The 22,453-nt window shown below is 33.4% G+C and overlaps 1 protein-coding gene across 6 annotated transcripts; it reads right to left on the reverse strand.

Moving 5' to 3' along the window:
• Positions 1 to 2,717: 2,717 nt before the first annotated feature.
• LOC142631647 (plant UBX domain-containing protein 11) lies at positions 2,718 to 21,269 on the reverse strand. 6 transcript variants are annotated; one of them, XM_075805862.1, is made up of 11 exons: positions 21,119 to 21,259; positions 20,680 to 20,720; positions 17,685 to 17,788; positions 17,033 to 17,085; positions 16,853 to 16,934; positions 13,268 to 13,333; positions 13,095 to 13,162; positions 7,511 to 7,726; positions 6,898 to 7,414; positions 5,066 to 5,341; positions 2,718 to 3,261 (listed from the first exon to the last, which is right to left on the reverse strand). In XM_075805862.1, exons 2-11 carry the CDS (start codon positions 20,688 to 20,690, stop codon positions 3,014 to 3,016), a joined length of 1,641 nt encoding a protein of 546 aa, XP_075661977.1. In that variant the 5' UTR covers positions 20,691 to 20,720; positions 21,119 to 21,259; the 3' UTR covers positions 2,718 to 3,013. The 6 variants fall into 6 exon arrangements, with proteins under 6 accessions (XP_075661977.1, XP_075661981.1, XP_075661979.1 ...); XM_075805866.1 differs by lacking the exon at positions 20,680 to 20,720 and having other exon boundaries at positions 21,119 to 21,269; XM_075805864.1 differs by lacking the exon at positions 20,680 to 20,720 and having other exon boundaries at positions 7,550 to 7,726; positions 21,119 to 21,265.
• Between the last annotated feature and the right edge of the window lie 1,184 nt (positions 21,270 to 22,453).

Below are 22,453 nucleotides of genomic sequence, written 5' to 3' on the forward strand. Positions count from 1 at the left end.
ATGTGTATTAAGAACATAAAGAATATGCAATTTAACGGTTAGATTTATAAAATATATAGTAATGTGAATGTTATTGAGTAAGGTTGTAGCCTTAGGATACAACTAATTTTGTAGCTAAACTTTATCATTTTTCTTCCATCATGACAAGTGGCATATCTAACATGTTAAAAATCTCCCAAGAGATGTATTGGTATCATTCCAATTTTTCAAACCAACATAATTTGTTAGTCCCAAAGACACCGACTAAAAAAACTATTGTGTCTGTCAGCCAAAAAAAAAAAAAAAAAAATAAAAAACCATTACTCTTATTACGAAAACACTACTTATCACAATTAACTGTTTGTGCCTTGTTTCCATCATGCCACCACCAGAAACAATCCCAACAGCACTGTTTCATGTATGATTTACAAAAGACATGAGATGTATCGCTTTGCGCATGATTTATAAAACGCTGCGAGAAATCAAGAGAGAGAGTGTCATTATGGTAGAGACGCAAAGACAGAGCCACAAGAGAAATCTTATGGACTGAGACCATTAGAATGTGAGGCACATAAATGAATATGTGGAACGCAAGGCTTGATCTCCTAAGCAGGGGCAGAGCTAGAAATTTTGGTTTGGGGGGCCAAGTTGTGATGTTGATATAATAGTTAAGACAAACCTCAAAATATACACACACATAAATTAATTTACTAAGAGAATTTATCGTCTTCTAAATTTTAATGAGTATATAAAAGTCATGTATTTCTTCTATTAAACATGTACAAAAATTTATCATTTTCTACATAGTTTAATTTGTTAAACCTCTTAATTTATATGATTTTAATATAATTTCTCTTTCGTTTAAGAGCACCATTGAAATGACTTAAAATGGGGGGGGGGCAACTTCAATTTTTACATGCTACATTTTTTTAAATGTAAATAATATATATACTATAAATTAATTTTTTTAAATTTTGGGGGGGCCTTGGCCCCCCACTCTTGTGTGTGGCTCCGCCACTACTCCTAAGGATCTCAAGGTCTGATAACAAAATCTAACGGAGTGATATTTGGTGAATCGTGATCAATTTAGAAGGGTTGAGTTGCTTAAAGTAAGGTTGGGCTAGCTCTTCAATTGATGCTCTTGGAAACAATACCTCTCAAATTGTGGCTATTTTCTCATTGACAAAAGCTTATTAGACTTGGGCCACCTTATTTATTTATGGGCGGTGTTAACGGGTTAACAAATTTTTTGCAGTTTTTTGTAGCTTTTTGTGTTTTTTTTGGGACAGTTTTTTAACAGTTTTTTTTTATATTCTTTTTGACAATCCTTTTAATAATTTTTTGTCATTTTTATTAAGTGGGACTAATATAGAGAAATCTTAACAAGAACCGTACTGTGCTTGTTAACGGATCATTCTCTTGTTCCCCTCTTTTTTTTTTTGGGTACGGTACCCACCTAAGTTTTAGATTTACTTGTTTTAATCTTAGCTGTTTGTATAATTTTAATAGGATATCAGTTACCAGTCAGTCAGGTTAACATATAAAACCAAAAAAAAAAAAAAATCTAACGGAGTGATACTTGGCGAATAGTGATCAATTTAGAAGGGCTGAGTTGCTTAAAGTAAGGTTGGGCTAGCTCTTCAAATGACGCTCTTGGAAGCAATTCCTCTCAAATTGTGGCTATTTTCTCATCGACAAAAGCTTATTAGACTTGGACCACCTTATTTATTTATGGGTTGTGTTAACGGGTTAACAGCTTTTTTGCAACTTTTTGTTTTTTTTTTTTTGACAATTTTTTAACAGTTTTTTTTAAAAATTCTTTTTGACAATCCTTTTAATAATTTTGTCCTTTTTATTAAGTGAGACCAATATAGGGAAATCTTAACAGCACCGTACTGTGCTTGTTAACGGGTCATTCTCTTGTACCCTCTTTTTTTTTTTTTTAGGTATGGTACCCACCTAAGTTTTAGCCATTAGATTTACTTGTTTTATCAATTACCTGTCAATCAGGTTAACATATAAAACCCAAAAAGAAAAACATACAATTCTTCTTCTTCTCTCGCATTTGATCTAATTTGAAGTAAGTTCTTGTGGGTGAATCTATTTTTTGGCATCTGTGTCTTTACAATCTAGAGTCTCTAAATTTCTTATAGCATTCATTTAGGGATTTTGATTCTTAACCCTTTTCCTCTATATTTGTTGAAGTTAGGGAAAAACCCCAGTGGTCTGTATGCATGCCATGGATTCTGTCTCTTCCATCAATTGTAAATTTGAATTACAAAATATTGATAGGATTTTCTAAGTTTATCTGTGCCTCTGTGGGTTTCGTTTGATTGTTTTTGGCCAGTAGATTTTGAGAATCATCGCTCGGGACAGAGGAACAGAGAAGAAGAATAGAGCAAGAAAACAACAGAGAGGAGAAACATGTGGAGAATACGGCAAAACCCACATTGGAAAGCGAGTCAATTTCGGATCAAGAATCGAGGATAGCTCCCGAAACTAAGAAAAAGTTGGAGTTTTTGAAAGAATTCAAAGGTTCAATTAAAGAAAGGTTCCTCAGCTCCTCAAACATTGAAGAATTGAAAGCTGTAAATGTCTCTTTGTAGGGCCTCTCATACTCACAAGGTGTAAATCAGAACCAGCCCATTTCCGACAGACAACATGAAATTCTTTGCAATTCCATTTCTCAATAGTACAAGGAAGCATGTTTAAGTATGAACAAAGAGCATACACAGATCTAGTAAAAAAACGTTTCAATGGCCTTATTGGATTTATTCTTCTGTTTACCCTTCACGTATAGGCATTAAATAACTACATATTACAAATTAAGTGACGAGATGTCAAGATATTATCTTACATAAGATGCTATAAATTTACTGGCTTTATAGTAGGTAATATCTACATTATTCTATATTGAATATAAACTAAAGTTTTTAGTTAAAAAGTTTTTAAAAAGGGACAGGCAATGAAAATGACTGAACTCAAATGCAAAGGAAAAACTCAAAGCATTGCCAGTGGGTTATGCCTCAAGACCTTATTTGCCATCATTATCACCACCATATTGTGTGGAATTACCATTCCAGAAGGCATTTCTGTCACTAAACCGGCCATCATCTTCATCATGCTTTAGTGTATGAATGTTGCTCCCAAAATGGGATGTTGTCGGTTGCCTCTTTTTGCCATCATCATCTCTACCAGCTGCAGAATTGCTTTGGTTTGCAGAATACTGCGAGTAGGACCTCACAGTTCCAGCTAAATTATTCCGATGTGTAGGATTTGGACCTGCAATAGCATAGACAGAATAGGTCAGGAGAGCAAGTTATTCTAAAGAGTGAGTTTAGGCCTATAGTGGCAAATAGTGAAACAGAATAGGTTCATATATATAACATGAAAACATTTCACACAACAAATTTCCTGTAAGGTCAGTCTTAAGAGAGTATTTCCAGAAACACATAAATCAAGGGGGATAAAAAGGAACCAAAGGAGTTTACATCTATGTGGGTGATATATCAGACTGTCATCAAGCCAAGCAGAGCCCAGTATTGAATGTTTAAAATTAGAAAGGCAAGAATAATAGGATGTTCAAAGTTCAGTTGAGCTTGTCTTGAGCTCAGGAAGGCTGATTTTTTACATCACTGCAAGTAATATATTAGACTGTAATCACACCATGCAGAGCCAAGTCTTGAATGTTTGAACTTAGCTTCACAAAATTTAAAGGGAGTTCAAAGCTCAGCTCAAGCTCATAAAGTTTGAGCTTGGGCTTGATAAAAATTTAAAGAGCTTGAGCACAGCTCAGCTTGACTTGTTTCATTAGTCAAGCTATCAAGCCAATCACAAAGCTCAAGCTTAATCCTGCAAACAAGCTTTATAAATGTATACCAAGTTTTTTTTTGTTTTTTGGGGGGGGGGGGGGGGGGGGTGGGGGGAGAAGACAAAATAAATTGCACCTAAAAATAAAATATAAAATATAAAAGTATTATTTTCCATATAAATATATGTTGTAAATGAACCGAGCTAAGCTGAATTCTTCAATATTTTTTTAAGATTTTTTTTCTCAAGCCCATATTAATTCCATAACAAGCTTAAGTTGAGCCTAGGCTCAACTTTTTTATCCTTGAGGCTATGCTCCCAAGCTTGTTTATAAATAAATTCCTTTGCTTGAGCTTGGCTCATTTACTAAGCAAGCCTCAAAATTAGATAAACCTTCCACCACTAATGTCAAGGGTTCAACAAAAGAAAAAAAAAAAAAAAGACAATTCTTCCGTAGGGGAGAGAACTTTTTATTTTTATTTTTTTATAATATTATAATTTCATAAACAATAATCAAGAGGCTTTCATTCCAATAGACATCAATAGGTTCAGAGACAATAATCCAAACTAGGAATGCAAAAGGTTACGGACAATGAAAGAAACATATGGAGTGGGGATTTGTACCAGCATATTAAATACATATAAAGAATGAGGAAGATGCAATATCCCTCCACCCACCCCTCTCTCAAACAAACAAAAGATGAGAAGAGATGCTCATTCCATCAATTCCTCATCTACATTTCATTAACAAAATTTTCTTAAATGGTGGGCCTTCCTGGTAGGGAATGGAGATTTGTTAGATACACAAGAAGCTATTTCATAGTAGCCAATATAGCTCATTCCATTTTCTCCTTGTCCGGCATTTCATTTACGCATTTTTGTTAAATGGTACGCCATCCTCATAGATAATGGGCCTTTGTACCAGATGTTAGATGCTTAGCTAACTAGTTCATAGCAGTAGGAGAAGCATGCAGATGGATAAGATTATGTACATAGCATAGACAATCCCATTACCACCTCATCTACACTCCATGCATAAAACATTGTTCGAAGGTGGGCCATTCGCTGTCAAAAATATTTATTTGTTTCTTTCTTACCTAAATATATGAAAATTTGTGAAAATGGTAAATAATTTATTTGTGGCTTGATACAACACTAACATCCAATAAATAAATATCCCTTGACCCTAGATCTTACACCTCAATGCATATAATTGAGACAGTAAGGAAAGGAAACTCACTATATTGCATTTTGGTTTATAGGTAAAGAAACTCACTATGTTGCCATATGCCATTTTGAGATTCGTGTCCAGAACTCGATGAACTGGCACCACCACCACCAAGATAGGAGAAAGGATTCATGTAAGATAAAATCCTCCTCACATATGCAAAATATCCCCCATTAGTTCCATTTGAAGAATCAGCACTAGTAAAATTTGTTTGGTAAGAGGACGAAGATGCTTCTCCATGATAACCTGTAGCTCTATGATGTGGAACCACTATCAGGGCTTGTCTATTAAGTAGGCCCAACTCTGACAATGATTTGCTCAAATCTGCAACAAATGAAAGTAATCAAAATATCAATCATTTATTCATGATGTTGTATGTATCAACATATTAAACTAAGAAGAACACAACGGAAACATCTTTCTTGACACTGCCATAAACAATAATAACATTATCATTGAATGAGTAAACAACATCATTAACCAAGAAAGCACTTGAGGAAAATCAAAACACAGTGGGATCACTAAAGATCATTGTCTGATACCAAGCCTTCACTCTAGCCATGATTGAGGTAGCCTCCTCCATGGTAATGGGATTTCTATTCTTCTTAAGCTTTTCTTTCTAGTCTTCATGCATCACACCTCAGCCAATTCTCAAGTGACTGGGTGTCTGTCAATAATTTACTTTTCTACTTAAAAATTGCGTAAACCTCATTTTTCCTAAAATTTTAGTGATTTATTTTTTTGTGTTTTTTTTTTCTCCCCTTTTTATTTTATTTTTTTGTGTATGGTAAGGAGGATGCCAAAGAAATGGAAGAATGGGAGGGAGACCAAAAGATTAGGTTCATTGGAATTATGAAATATCCCAAGAACTCTAAAACCAAATAAAAGAACAAATAAAATCTACCCGCGGCCCATCTGAAAACTTGTCATAGTAATCTATTAAACTAAAAATCAGAAATGAATTAAAACAATGTCCACTTCAGATTCATTGAGGAATTTTAAAAATAATAAAAATTAAATAAAAGAGGGAAAAGAAAATAACTTCTTAGTACAGCTTGCAAAGAATCAGGAGTATAACAAAGTTTATTAGTGAATAAACCCAACTAAATAAATGAAAGAAAAAAGAATTAAAATTAAAGAGTTGGTGTCCCTAAGCTTTGATTTTCTAGGCAATCACTTAGCTGCTTCTACCAACAAGCTTGATAGGAGCAGCACTGGCTAGGGCAAGGCTAACTTGATAACCTTGGGCTTCATCTTCTCTGTTTCCTTCTTATTCTTTCGCCATTTCTTCTATCTTAAATTCTTGGTTGTTAAACTTTGGACGAGGAAGGAAAGATTTAGACCTTTGCTGCAGGGTGTAGAAGGGGGGTGGGGAGGAGGGGAATTTAATTTTCACATTCCTGTGACAATACCAGACCTGGGCTCTCCTTTAATAGGTGTTAAGATTAAATGATCAAATTCATCATTTCCTAATAGCTTAAGCTTTTGGGACAATCGATAATTTATTGTGGCATTAACGTAGGAGGTCCTCGGTTCAAACTGTCTCCATCTTACCTCCCATTTAAAAAATAATCTCACATGTTGGGCCACACTTAATAAGGGCAATTTAGGCCCACACCTGAAGGGAGAGTGTTAAGATTAAATAATCAAATTCAACATTTCCTAATGACTTAAGCGTTTGAGACAATCGGTAATTTATCAATAGGAACAAAGCAAAAAGAAATAGAAGGCCACATTGACCATGATGTGCAAGTTCAAGGCCTAAATTGACCCAACTAAAAAAGCCGGGACCAAATTGATGTGAACTTTATAGTTAGTTGTAGTAACTAATTTTTGCCTCCCTCCCACTTTTTTACCCAAGAATGATTAGACACTCATACCTTGACCACTAAAAACTTTGCGGGGATAAGGAATTGCGAGATCATAGGTGCCAAGCCCACTTTGTTGGTTTTCATCAACATACTCTTTCACCATTTTCAGAGTGCTGGCAACAGAAAACTTCTCTTGCAGGTTAACACCACTGGGCAATCGGATATTTAAATGGACATCACTTGGTTTATCATCTCTTACAAAGTCATCCAATGCATAAGCCTGCTTATCATTTACAGCTTCAGCCTTTTCATCTTGTTCAACTTCTTTTATTTCAGTATCAACCAATTTTGCACTTCCTCCAGGAAACCCTGAACCATTATCATTGATGTTTTCTGGGGCAGGAGAACCGACTTCAGCACTGGAAGAGTTATCATAAGCTCTAAAATTTTCTACATTGGCCAGTACAGGACCAGGAGAACCTTTAGCAACTTCAGTGGACGAGGACTGTCCATCCAAAATACTGTTTGACTTGCTGGCATCATATGATCTTGAAGATTTCTTGTCATCCAATTCAGTATTTTTCTCCTGTCCATGTAAATGAATGTAAGGACTAACATGTAATGCAATTGCAGTTAATAAATATAAAAGAACAAAGAGGCAACAACTTCCGGTTATAGTTACCTCAACTATGCATTCATGGTCTTTCTTTTCTTCTATTACCTCAGAGATAACCACTGGTTTAGCCTCTTCAGACTGCACATGCCCATCTGTTAGAGGTGATGGAACAACTGTACTTGAAGAACTTTGTTCAACAGATGAGGCAATATTAGAAACAGAAGTAGATGCTCCAGAGTTCTTTGAAGCAAGTGTTGCAGTCAGGAAAGTTACGGTAGTTTCCTGCAATTCACCATCACATATGACCTTGTCATGATAAAAACACTACAGAGGTTCATAAGCCTGGTAACTCTCAGGTGCCCATTAATGGCATCAGGCCTTTCACTGTGATTAGCTGATAATTGTTACAGTATTATTATCAGCAATAAGAAGAAAAAGAATGGATTTGGTTTCATGTGTGAAAAGTAGAGATTATATTCTGAGTTATCAGCCATAACCATGACTTCAAAAGTATAAATGTAAGTAAGTTGGTCTTGGAAGGGGTATAAAATCATTTTATAAAGGGAAGTATTCAGTGAGGGAAAGTTTGCATGACATGGCACATCAGTATAGTGTTGTTGAAAGCATGAGATGCACTTAAGCAAAAAGACCTCCTAAAGCCTACACACAAAGTGCAAATCATAAGGGCTTACTTGATTGAAGTAAAGAGCACATTTCCAAAAAAACAAAAGAAAACAAAACAAAATTGAAAACAACTATTAATTGGAAATTATGACAACCAAGTGGCCAACAAATCATATAGAATTAAAATATAATATTTAATATAAATCTCTTCTACTTTATAAAATATACACAACCATGATATTTGATTGCAATGATCAAAATGAAAATACATGATTGAATCAAAATTCAAAATATACCCAAAAGGCACAGATAAAAAAGCAATATAATGGTAGGGAGTGACTCTTTTTCCTTACAAATGTTTTTAATGGGGAAAAACTTAGATACAGTTCCTTATAAACTGTTCCTTAGGTTCTCTTCTTAAAAATCTGCCACTTGTCTAAGTGAATAACTAAACAAACACCATTAAAGTACCATAACTTTCTGTTGTATTTTTTTTTTCCCTGGTCTGTGAGAAAAGTCATTGGCTTCAGATCTGATTTCTCACACACAATCACTAGGATCTAACCTGGAGAGAACGATGACGCGAAGGAGATTATAGAGGTGGTTGCAGCATTTAGAGGATTGGGTTTGGGTGGAGTTGTAGCAGAGTAGGTTTTGATGGGGGAGGGTAGTTTCCCCCCCCCCCCCCCCCTTTTTTTTTTCTCTAATTTGTGTTTATTGGGAATGAATGTGACAGAGCTATTACTGTTCTAACGGCTATTTCTTCTTCTTCTTCTTCTTTTCTTTTTCACTATTTAAAAAGCAATCTGTCTAGCATACAAAGTATGAACAGATCAACTAATCTTTTAATGAAAATAATGGGATTAATGGAGAAGATCATTCTAGGCTTCTCCTTCTGAAGCCAGATTTTGTTTTCTAATATTGTTTGGGAGAAGTTTGAGAGATCTATGGTCAGGTTTTCTTACGGGCGCAAGAGGGGAAAAAAAAATAGAGAACGGCGTTAAACCCCCATTTGTTTAGTTATTCATTTAGACAAGTGGTAGAATTTCAAGAGGGGAACCTAAGTAACAATAAATGAATTATATCTAAGTTTTGCCCTTTTTAACGTCTTCTTCTAGAATTTTTAATAAAGGCATTGATGGTAAAAGAGTAAAGTGCACCCAAGCACAAGCATGAGCCTAATTGTTGAAGTTAGCTGTATATTTTAAATAAAATGTAATAAATTTGAAGAAAATTACCTAACAGACCTTCCTATATCTAAGTCCTCTTTGATTTTGAAAGAGTCATTTGATCAAAGGATGTCTCATGTGACAAGCACCCTTTATATTATAATATTTTATATTATAATTTTTTTAAAAATTTATTTGGATCACATGAAAATCAAGTGATCAACTAATTAGGGAAGGTAATATTTGATACAACTCTGAAACATGACAAGCTTTTTTGAGGCTTAATGTTTATTGTAAATATGTTTGTCAACAGACTTTGACATAATTAATAAATTGGTCAATTCTAGGCGTTAACTACAATCAACTTGAAATGACCAAGTTCATTTAAGGGAGTTATGATGGTTGCATCATGCCAACTCACTTAGTAATTGGGTCGTGTTAGAAATGAGGGGTTTTGACACAACCATTGAATGGGTTGGGGTACTGGTTGACCTATATAGTAGAATACCTCAACTTCAACACAACATGAACAACCCTGGCACTCATCATATAAAATTGAAATACAACATTTCACATAATTCTCTTGTGCTTTACCAAATATAGTTAACCATGATATTTGATAGCCATAATATAAATCATACTCACTTTTTTCTTATGAGTGACCATTTTTTTATAAAGAAAAGGGGTTAATTTAGGCATTGGTTTTGAGAGAAATTAGAAAGCCTAAGAAAGAAAAAAAGGAGGGTATGGATTTAGGGACAACTCCAAAGTCCAAGAATTTGTGGGGACGAAAAAAAGGAAGAAGGAATTATCCATTGGGTGAAGAAGAGGAGAGAGAATGCATGTCATAAAGTGAAAATTGAAACTTTGCATTTTGCTTTGGAATCTTCTATCTAGTGTTGTGTGGTGAAGAGATTCAGCGTTTCCAATATATATTTTTATTGACTTCTAAAATTTTGTAATGTGTGGTAGGTTTACAACCAACGTAAAATTTAGTCACTCAAATATGAATGGATCCATCTGTGAAATTCAATTGAAGTAAAAATCACCTAGCTTTAAATGTCTAATTACATATGTCCAAAGGTTGAAACAATTTTAAATTTGGGCATTTATCTAAAATGTTATGGTAAGTTTGAAATCAAGGGCAAATTGTAATTTCCACAAACCCAGTGAATTAAGGGTATTTTTGTTAATAGTTGGATCTAAAGTTTTCTAGCAGATTTTAAGTTTCTTAGATTTTATTTTCTTTGAGTCTAAACTAGTCTTTTATTAGGTTTTAAGATTAATAGTCAAACTAAGAGTCTTAATACTAACAGTACAAAAAAGACTCCTTGTATATATATATATTTTTGATAACTATATATATATGCTTAATGTACTCGAAGAATAGATGAAGTTGATCAATATGGACTGTTTTAAATATTGAAGCACATTGGCCTAATTGGTCTTTAACTTCTTTTTCCTCCCTTCCTCTTCTCTTTCTTGGTACTATTAACAATACTGTTCACACATATTGTTCATGCATACTTCTTTGATAAGTACAACTTTTATTTGAAAATCGAATAAGGATGCCTTGCAGTACACAATCTGTGTACTGCAAAACACTCATTGTGTACTGCAAAACACTCTCAAGCATGATTACAGCAATGAATAAGCTCGAAAAGAGAAGAATAAGAATGACATGGCAGAACCGCCATCCACTCAAATAGGACTTGCAAGAACACTGCTCATGCATACTGTTCACATATTCTAGAAATTCAATTTCCGCGTCTTTTTTCCTCTTTTCAACACTAAATCTATCTTTTCTATTCCCTACAAAACCCTTCTTTTAAAAAGTTCTAAACCCTAGATACACCAATTTTCCATACTATAACCCTAGATAAACCAATCCTCCAAACTATAACCCATAATGGCTCTAAAGCTCCAAAAAGCATGCCTTCCTTATGTACACTTTTTTTTTTTTTTTTTTTATAGGTAATAACAGCTTTATTGATAATGAAAGCACAATGAACTTACGTACACTTTCTCAAATGTGTTTCACTTTAGACGCACTAAAGCTCCAAAAGGTCCACCTTCCTTTTTTTTTATAAGTAATAAAGATTCATTGATATTAAAAAGAGAGTCACCTAAGTATACAGGGAGAATACAAGGGAGAACAAATCAAAGATGAACATTACAAAAGTCAAGTAAATCCAAAATAGAAGAAAAATGATGGCTTCTCCACATTGAGAACCAGTCAAGTAAGGTTCGGAAAAAAAGAAACTTGAGATCAGGCATGGAACTCTTGATGTCTTCAAAACATCCACTATTTCTCTCCTTCCAAATACACCACAACAAACAATGAGGAACGGCCTTCCATATATCTCCATTACAATGGCGACCAAAATGACATTGCCATCAAGCCAATAGCCCAACAACAAACCTTGGCATAACCCAACAAACTCCAAATAAACCGAAAACCATATCCCACAACTCTAAGGCAACCAGACAATGAAGGAAAAGATGGTCAACACTTTCACTATTGCACTTGCACATATAACACCAATCCGGAATGCGAACCTTTCTTTTCCTTAAATTGTCAATAGTCAGACATTTCCCCAAGGCTGCGGTCCAAACAAGGAAAGCCACTCTAGAGGGAATCTTCTGCTTCCAAATGCTTTTCTAAGGGAAAAACTGCTCACTATGGCCAACTAAAAGATGATAATAAGCACTAACCGTGAACCCCTTACTCTTACAAGATAGCCAACAACTCTTGTCCTCCTCGATCCTCCTTACGAGAGTGCTATAAATGGAATTGATGAAGCTCCTGAAAGCTTCCAATTCACGATTATGCACCTCCCTACAAAACTGAAACTCCCAATAAAGGACACCATTGGTGTACCCCATTAGATCCGCCACAGTTGCCTCTTTTCTACGGCAAATCCTATATAATTCAGGATAGCGGTCTGCGAGAAAAGAAGTTCCACACCAATGATCTAGCCAAAACTGCATTTTTGATCCATCTCCAATATCATACGTAATAAAACGAGATAAAGAGTGCCACCCCCGTCTAATATTTTTCCACAAACTGGCTCCAAAGGTGCACCTTCCTTAGATACACTTTCTCAAATGCATTTCGCTTTAGAATCACTAAAGCTCCAAAAAACAAGACTTCCTTAGGAATACTTTCTCAAATGTGTTTTGCTTTAGAAGCAAAAAGTACTAAAGGCTCTGCGCTTTTAGGTACACTTAGCACTTCAACCAAAATTGGATGAGGGATTGAGAGGCTTGCTTATGTATATTGTATAACATCATAAATATGATCTTTGTATGGCAAATAGAAGGTTCATTTTCTGATCTAAAACCAAAAAGAAATAAAAATCAAAGATCCATTTTAATAGCATTAATATCTTTTTTTTTTATAAGACATTAAGATCTAATTGATAAATTTAATAAGTGATTCATTATAAGAAATATATATATATAAAGTGCATTTTTTTTCCCTTTGCTCTTCTTGAAAATGCTCAAAAAGCATACTTATAGCACGCTTTTCCAAAGGCGCTTCACTTTTGGTGCAAAAAATTATTAAGGGTTGGTGTTTTGCACTTAAAGCATGCTTTTATCAACACAGCATTTTTAGAGGATCAGTGTCAAAAGCTACAGCAGCAGCGACTATATTATACACAACCAAGATGTTTAAACCTTTTTCCCTGGCCATTTCCACAACTTGGTCAGAACCAGGCCCAAACAGAGATCAGCTCCTCAAACATGGAGTGTCATCAAAGTAAGGGCACAAGGCTTGGGAGCAGCAAACCCAGAAAAGAAAATGGGCACTCACAAGTAATGAGTAATGATGAGGAAAATGAACAACTACATACCTGTACATGAAGACTCAACCATGCCTTCTCTAAACTGGATGCCAGATCTTCAGAATCAACAAAACCCTCTGTAAATTTATTCAGGAAGAAATAACCAAATACTAAGTTCTTGGTTACAGGTAATATATTTTAACCTGAAACAAAGTTTGCATTTTTAGATATAAACATCATACCATTTTGCCAAACTTGTACACCATTGTATCCAATAGCTGTTATGCAAGGAATAGATTTCTGAGGATCTGTAACAGATTGATGCAAGGACGTGTGCTTGATTTCATAAAAAATGGGTGAAAAATTAAAATATAAAAAAGATACAATTTTACTAGGTAAAATAAAAGAATAACAATGTTGGCATCAAGATGGCCCAGATTGACATACGCACAAAATAGGATGTTATGGGACCAACTCATTGACAACTAGCTGCTTCACAGCTGCAATGTAACATGAATTCAAAGAAGATAAAAGGCAAGTAGATATTACGTGCTAAGGAATTAATTGAGCCGTGATGCCCCATTCTCTCTATACAGGCAGGAAGGTGGATGTGTTCGGGATTAGAGTGTGAGAACAGTGAAAATGCTTAGAAGTTAGCATAATAAAATGAAAAAATGTTTAAATAATTGTTGTGGCAATTATTAGAACATATTGATGAAATAATATTGATTATTTTTATAGGTAATAGAAATGATTGTGAAATTTTGGAGACACCAATTTTGGAATTTGATTTCACCAACAATAAAACAAGTTCGGTTAGTTTAGCAAATAAACAAAAGCAAAAGAGCATTTATGCAATCTTAAAAGTTGAGCTTAGCTAGTAATTTCACATTTCTACTAGTTGGTGACCATATAACCCAAAGAGAAAATATTTGAGCAGACATATACTGGTTGCAAGTAAATATTAATAAATACAACAAGAACAACCAATCCTTAGTTCCAAAATGTTGGGGTCCACTTTGGATCCTTAACATACTAGTCAAGGTCGGCCACATGCATTCTTTTCTGCCATTTTATTCTATCGAAAGTCATACTCCCTATTACCTCTTTAATTAACATGAACTTTTTACTACTTCCACTAATGTTATCAAGTCTTCATGTATCTCTTTTCGTTCCTTCAAGCTGAATCAACTCACTTTTTTTTTATCAAGAGCTTTGTAGTTCAATGGCACAACATGCTCCCTTGCCCCATTGTTGTAACTATCGAATTATCAAAAACAAACTCCCTCATTCTCAATAATACATTAATTGCTCCAATTTACTCATGATCAAACCATCTCAACTAGCCCTCACTCATCTTTTCATCAAGTTGGGCCACCACTAGTTTTAGCAAATTCTATCATTTGGAATCCTATCTTTTCTTATATATCCACCTATCAATATTAGCATCCTCATTTCAATTACACTCATTTTAAGAACAAGTTGCTTTTACCAGCCCAACATTCAAACCATAGATCATAGTTAGTCTTATAGTAGTCCTATAAAATTTTACCTTTAACTTAATAGGTGCAGAAATATTTTTACGTTCACACAACACTCTTGATAGACTTATCCACTTCATCCACACTGCTACTATCATATGTTTCATAGCCTCTTCAAGCTCTCTAATCTTTTTGAATTTTTGATCAAGATATTGAAAGCTCTCACTCTTAGATATCTCTTGACCATCAAGCCTTACAGCCTCTTCTTTATTTCTATTCTTATTAAACTTACATTCCAGGAACTCTATTCTAGTTTTTTACTTATTTGAAAGCACTTATTTGAAAGCATGTATCAAATTTCAATCTTGACATTAACTCTACATCTAATTTCATCCACTAATATTATATCATGTGCAAAAATATGTACCAAGGACTTCATCTTAAATTGATTTAGTGAACTCATTCATCACTAGTGCTAAGAGATAGGAACTTAATGCTAATCATTGATGCAAACATATAGTGATAGGAAATTCACTTGTGATGCATTCACTTTTTTTTTTTTGATAAGTAATAAAGAAATTTATTGAAAAAAGAGAGAGTCACCCAAGTACACAGGAAGTATACAAGGGAGAACAAATCAAAGATGAACATTACAAAAATCAAGAAAATCCAAAATAGAAAGAAAAGGAAGGCTTCTCCACACAGAGAACCAATCTAGTAAGGTTCGGAAAAAAAGAGACTTAAGATCAGGCATGGAACTCTCGATGTCTTCAAAACATCTACCATTTCTCTCCTTCCAAATACACCACAACAAGCAATGAGGAACGGCCTTTCAAATATCTCCATTACGATGGCGACCAAAATGACCTTGCCAGCAAGCCAAAAGCCCAACAACAGACCTTGGCATAACCCAGTAAACTCCAAATAAATCGAAGACCATGTCCCACAATTCCATGGCAACCAGGCAATGAAGAAAAAGATGGTCAACACTTTCACAATTGCACTTGCACATATAACACCAATCCAGGATGCAAATCTTTCTATTTCTTAAATTGTCTACAGTCAGACATTTTCCCAAAGCTGCGGTCCAAACAAGGAAAGCTACTCTAGAGGGGATCTTCTGCTTCCAAATGCTTTTCCAAGGGAAAATTTGCTCCTTATGGCCAACTAGAAGATGGTAGTAAGTACTAACCGTGAACCCCTTACTCTTACAGGGCAGCCAACAGCTCTTGTCCTCCCCAATCCCCCTTACGGGAGTGCTATAAATGGAATTGATGAAGCTCCTGAAAGCTTCCAATTCACGATTATGCACATCCCTACAAAACTGAAACTCCCAATGGAGGACTCCATTGTTGTACCTCAAAAGATCCGCCACAGTAGCCTCTTTTCTACGACAAATCCTAAATAATTCCGGATAGCGGACGGCAAGAGAAGAAGAACCACACCAATGATCTAGCCAGATTCACTTGATTTATTTATATTTTTCTTGGTAAGTTTACATGCAACCGATGGGTCTCGAACTTAAGACCTGACTCTCAACCTAACACTTATAAGGTGAGGAGGTGTTACTAGAGCTAGAGCTCACTGGCGTGATGCCTCCTCATGTTCTCACACTAGTTACAACCACGTCCTACATATCCTTAATCAACTTAATATACTTTAAAGAAAAATTTTCCCCATAAAACACATCATATAACCTTTCTAAGAACCCTATCATATGTCTTTTCTAGGTCAATAAAAATCTATATGGAGATCTTAACATGAGTCTATATTTTTCCATTACACATCTATGAAGAAATTGAAAAAAAAAAGTATCAAATGAATCTATTTTCTTCCTTTTGATAGGTAAGAAAAAATTTTATTGAGAAAAGGCTACTTCGTTAAAAGGATGAAGTAGCCAAAAAATATGTACAAACAACAAAGGAAATAAATTATGTATAAGAAGAAAGAGAATCTAGAAACATCAGAAAGTGAAAGGACTCCTAGAAGTATGAAATGAATCTAATTTCCAATGAGTAAAGAAGAAATTTCTTCGTTGATGATGGCAGTTACAATAAGATGGTTTAGTGCTTGTTATTTCACCAAAGACATCATTCGTACACTTAAATTACTTTGGCAATAATCTTGAAATGCTCTGGCAAGAGTGAGTATCCAGTTATCTAACAATGAAAACGCAGCTAAAATTAAAAAAACTATGACAAAACATTCATAAGCCAGATATATTATTCTTGTAGCTCAATGTCAGATTATCATTTTGAATACTCTTATTAACATACACTAAAGAATGCAATAGCTGAAAAGAGAAACTTAAAGGAAAGCAAGATTTATAATCTTCAAGCAGGATACATAATGCAGAGAAGTGTGCAGCATCAGTGCTTCCTCCAGGGAAATGCAAAAAAATACAGTACTTTGCTAGTGACTCTGCCACCTGAATGCAGCATTTGAACATTAGAAACAAATCTTATTAAAGGAATTGAGGAAAACTCTAACCAATTAAAAATCACTATTAAGAGAAATAAAACAAACATTTGAGTCTGTCCATGTGGATTCTTCTAAACGACTGGACTCTACATCTTCACCTGAAAACATTAACCAATCAAAAACACTTGACAGTAACAAAGTACATTTATATATGCAATTCTAAAGTACAGATAACATTTAAAAAATTTGTTCTTCATCCTTAACCTATTGAAAATTTTTCAGTTTCAGACTTCAAACTTAAAATAAAAAATAAAACAAGTTCTTTTTCATTCCTAAACTATTAAAATGTTCTTTGTTTGTCCCTATTTTTGCTCATAAACTATTGAAAAAAAAAAAAAAAAAAACTCATACAATGTTTAGGATTAAAAAATGAATTTTTTAAAGTTTAGGGATAAAAACAAAATTCATTCAAACTTTAAGGACAAAAACAATATTTTGACCAAGAATATACAATTAACATAACAATATTCTAAATAAAAAGACACAAAAAGATTTTAAACATGGTTTGCTTAGACAGAATTATAATTATTATAATCAAATTAAACTTGATGCTGTCTTCTCCATTCTTCCCTACACATAATAAGAAGCTCTCGCAATGAACACTGTTCAATGTATCACCAGAGCACAACACTCCAATAAATAGAGTGTCGCATCCATTAAACCAAAATATTAGAAATCATATGAAAGAAGCATTTACCTGAAATATAGACAACAAATAGTTTCTTCTGCTTTTTGGCTTCAAGAATCGCTTCATTAATAGAACCCTTAAATGTAAGAGAGGACAGAGACATTCCCATCCGTCTAGAAAAAATACAAACTTTTACTGACTGAAACCTTCCATAGGCTCTCACCAAGTAGTGACCAGTTCAAAGAACACATCACAAAATATGAAATCTAAATCAATGCTAATGTCACACTTCAATATTACAAAGACAGTTTAATAAACATAATAGATTTATTGGAAAAAAATAAATTTTAAATAGTTTCTTTGAAAACCCATAAAAATAGATTAATTGGATGATGTGGGAGAGTTGCTTAGATGGCTTTGTCATTTTTAAAGGAGAGCAATTTATGCACTAGTAAGAAATAGTGAATCAATTCAAGTTGAGAGAACGGCAAAAGGTAGAGAAAGAGAAAAATAACATTAATAGAAGTAGTAAAAAAATGACATCAATTAAGGACGTAACAAAGAGGTATGACTTTAAATAGAATAGAATGGAGAAGAATACATGTGGCCGACTCTAACTAATCAGATGAGGATCCACAACCGACCCCAAAAACTTGGGACTAAGGCTTTGTTTTTGCTGTAATATTGAAAACCCAATGTAAGACAAACATAGAATGAAAAACGAGACCCAACCTACATCAAATGCAACATTTTGGGGGGAAGGAGTGGGAGGGAGAGAACAAAGTTCAAACCTACAGCTTAAGCAACTCCAGGTTCAACACCACACTCCAGAGAAAATGTTCTACAATAAACAAGGCTTGTAACAAACTTATGGAGACTTTAAAAAGTTCACTACCTGAGCCACTGTATAAAAATTAACCAATTGGCTCTCTTGAAGAGAAAGCACGACAAGTTTGAACATACTCATTTCCCACCAAACCGTTTTCAAAAAAAGAAAAAAAGTATGAGTCTAGAGACCTAACTTTTTTACCACCTATCAAACATCCATATGCTAAATATAGAAATTGATAGGCGTTCATTGTGTATTTTTTGCTCCCCTTACTCTATACCTTGCATGTCAGCTGTAGAATTAGATGCTTTTGATAAAGTTGAAATTTAGTAGTACAAATGTTTAATTAAATTATTCATTTTGAAAGTATAAGTACAAAAAGATGAAATCGTAAAAATAATTTTGAACATGATATCAACAAATTGCAGAAGTATGATTTTATTTTTGATAAGTCCAATTGCTAAAGTATGATAATCCTTCTTTTTTGTGTTATTTCTTTTTAAAATATATATATATATATATATATATATATATATTCATCGTAAAAATAATTTTGAACATGATATCAACAAATTGCAGAAGTATGATTTTATTTTTGATAAGTCCAATTGCTAAAGTATGATAATCCTTCTTTTTTGTGTTATTTCTTTTTAAAATATATATATATATATATATATATATATATATATATATATATATATATATATATAGATGGTGGTGGTAGCAACACCTTTTCACAAGTGCATATATAGGCGTTCCTCACGCATTTTCGGCTCCCAATTTCTACATACCTTGCATGTTAGTTATAGAGTTAGGTGCTATTTAAAAACTCCGAATTTAGTAGAAAAAATGTTTAACTGAAGTATATATTTTGTAAGTACAAAAAAGATTAAATCAACACCAATTTCTGAAGTATGGTAATCCTTCCTCCTTTTTTTTTTCCTTTAAAAGAAAAATACTGATGGTGGTGGTAGCAAAAACTTTTCAATAGTAGGGATTGCAGAGCTGGCACTTATGAGTAGTGTTGGGTTTAGTCTATGCTTCCAATAAGTGGAGTTGGGGGAATTTGAAACCATGTTCTTCTCATGGGGGCCGACTAGGTTTAGTAATGATAATGATGTGCGATTGTGCTCTACAAGTATGAATTGGTAACAGTTGTGGTGGTATGGTATTGCAAGTAGCATCAAGTTGGTTGTAGCAGCGGTGTTAATGACACCAACAATAGCATTAGTATGACACTCCATGGTGATTGTGGTGGTGATGATAGCAATGAAGCTTAACCATTCAAATGGTGGTAAAATCAATAATGGCATTATTTATGCTAGTGGTATTAGCAGTAAAAGAGAGAGTATTTGGTTGCATCACCTGTAGCATTGCTAAAAAAAAACCGTAGTATTGCTCATTGCATAAGTGATAAAAATAAATTTATTAATTATAGAAAAAGGATTTTAAAAAAATTATTACACAATTTACAGGAAGTAGCACATAAAGAATAGAATGAGTTAAAAATTAAAACCCTACGTGTAAGTTAGACATTAAAATTTAGTAACAACTTGGTGGTGATTGATGTTTTATTTTGATAGAAAGGGTTGTGCAGAAAAATAATAATAGTGTTATTTGGTCAGTAATGAGTCATTTAGTTACATAGGTAATTTGGAAGGAACAAAATAGTAGTATGAAGGGGACGAGATATCCATGGTTGAACTTAAGGCTTCTACTTTGTGTTCTCCTTTTGAATGTTGTACCATGACTAAGAGAGGGAGCTTCTACCGTTCTAGTAACTCTTTAGTTGATTTTATGGATCATGAAAGTCTTCAGTTACAATCTTTAGGAAGCTATTTTCTTAGAGCTTCCCTTTTATTCTATTAATAAAAGTCTTTGTTATTTATCAACAACAACAAAAAATCAGCAACAGCTTGATGGGAATTCAGTGGATTAATTGGTCGGTACCAAGTGCTAAACAATTACGCAATACCAACACTAACAAAAAGTAAAGCACTTAAACTGCAATTATCAACACTGAATTTGTTATCAATCTTTACCTTAGTTTCTTTTCTAGCTCTTAAGTGCCCAATGCTCATTAAAATATAACAATAATTAAGAAATCTCAGTACCCAAAAATTCTTTATGCAAAAGAGAAATTTTATGTACTCAATGTTTGCAAGGTAATGTGTAAAATTTTCAAAGCCAATCATCACAAATTTTCATGTTATAAAATTCAAGATATATAATCACCTTTTATTCATTCAACTTCCTCCAAATTTCAATTTTCATTCCTAATAAAAATGCAATATTTTTTTCATAAATGAACGATCTGATCACAGAGAAACAACTAGCAAATAATAGCAAATAGAAAAAAATAAACCCTAAACTACGATACAAATGGGTGTAATTTTTGAAACAATACTGTCTTTGGCAGCTGAAAAAACTCAGGAAAAAAGTATAGAAAATCGGATTTCAAATTTCAGAAACTTTTTTTTGTTTTTGTTTTTGTTTCTGATATATGTATGTATATATATCAGGCAAAATTGAAATAGTTTTTTCAATTTCTTGAAAAACGAAAATACTCGATTCGATGTTTCGTTTTAAAAGCGAAAATATTCGATTTCGTTTCCTTAGCTTTCTCAGGAACCAAACACTGAATAAGGAATTTTAAAAAACGAGGAGTTCGTACCTTTTGTAAGAATCGGGGCTCCGAGAACAGAAGAGTATCTCGCCTCTGAAATGACTAATGAGTAACGAGTCGCTACCAAGAGAGTGTTGTGTTTTTGTTGTTGGTAAATGAAAGAAAGAAATCTGTTTACAAACTGTTGACAAGGCAAGAGCCAGGTCAGGCGTGATACATACATACCAGATTTACTGTTCCCATTGTTTTTAACTTTTTTTTTTTTTAATAAGGAATTTGACCCGTCTATAATATTTTTACAATTTTTCCACAACAAATCATAGGTGGTTAGTTTTTATTGGTTCAAATTTGAACCTAACACTAAGATTGCATTTTTGCCCCAACAATAACAACCTGCTGCTTAAGATTTGTTGTAAAAATATTGTGGACATATCATTTCTCTTTTTGATAAAAACCAGAACCGTTGAAAGGTGGTCATGATATTACTCAATATATTAACATTATTTTATATTTTGAAATTCTTTTAAAATGGCATGTTTAGTAGATCAACTTAAATACATGTTTTCAGTTTTGAAATAACATTACATGTGTTTTCATATACTTTTTCATCCACACATATTTTCAAAAAAGTTAAAAACTGTTGTTCAAATACACATACCAAACGGACCCTTAGTATTCTAAAAAAAAAGTGCATGTTCTTTTAATACACATATCAATTTTTTTTATCAATTAGATATTATTTACTATATTTTCTCAACCAAAAAAAAAAAGAAGATATTATTTATTATATGATCTATAAGATTATATTTTATACATAATTTTAAACAATAAAAACTTATAATTTAAACAATTTATTAATGACATGGTGGAAAACTTTGCTAAATAGCATAATTTTTGAAAAAGTTTGCTAAATAGCGTCTGACCAAACTTATTTAGCTATGTAGCACTCTTTGGAATTCGAATTTGTCAATCTCAAGTTACTACTTCCAAGTGAAACTCGAATATTTCAAACTCAAGTTTCAAGCATTATGTTTGATCAGATTGCCATAATACTTGGAACTCGAGTTTCACTTGGAACTCTAGTTTGACAAACTAAAGTTCTAAAAAAAAATGTTACATAACTAAATAAGTTTGACCCAGTACTTTTTCCTAAATATTTCCTAAAATAATGCTATTTAGCAAAAACTGTTATGATATAGCTATTAATTTTTAATTTTCTAGAAATTTTGCAAGCATTGAGGATATAAAAAGAAAATGTAATCTAATGGAAAATTTGTTAAAATTCATTTCTAATAAAAAAAAAAGTATTGAGTAATGTTGTAGCCTTAGACTACAACCAATTTTGTAGCTAAACTTTATTCAAAATTAAAAAAGTTTGGCTTC

Source organism: Castanea sativa, chromosome 4 (assembly GCF_040712315.1).
Source record: "Castanea sativa cultivar Marrone di Chiusa Pesio chromosome 4, ASM4071231v1".
Classification (NCBI taxonomy): Eukaryota; Viridiplantae; Streptophyta; class Magnoliopsida; order Fagales; family Fagaceae; genus Castanea; species Castanea sativa.

Excerpts from the sequence above, each read along its gene's own strand:
- LOC142631647 (XM_075805861.1), bottom strand. Across the intron at positions 13,334-16,852 it reads TGCACACTTCTCTGCATTAT|ATCCTCAGAAATCTATTCCT; the intron begins GTATCCTGCTTG and ends AATCTGTTACAG. Across the intron at positions 7,415-7,510 it reads ACCATGAATGCATAGTTGAG|GAGAAAAATACTGAATTGGA; the intron begins GTAACTATAACC and ends TTACATGGACAG.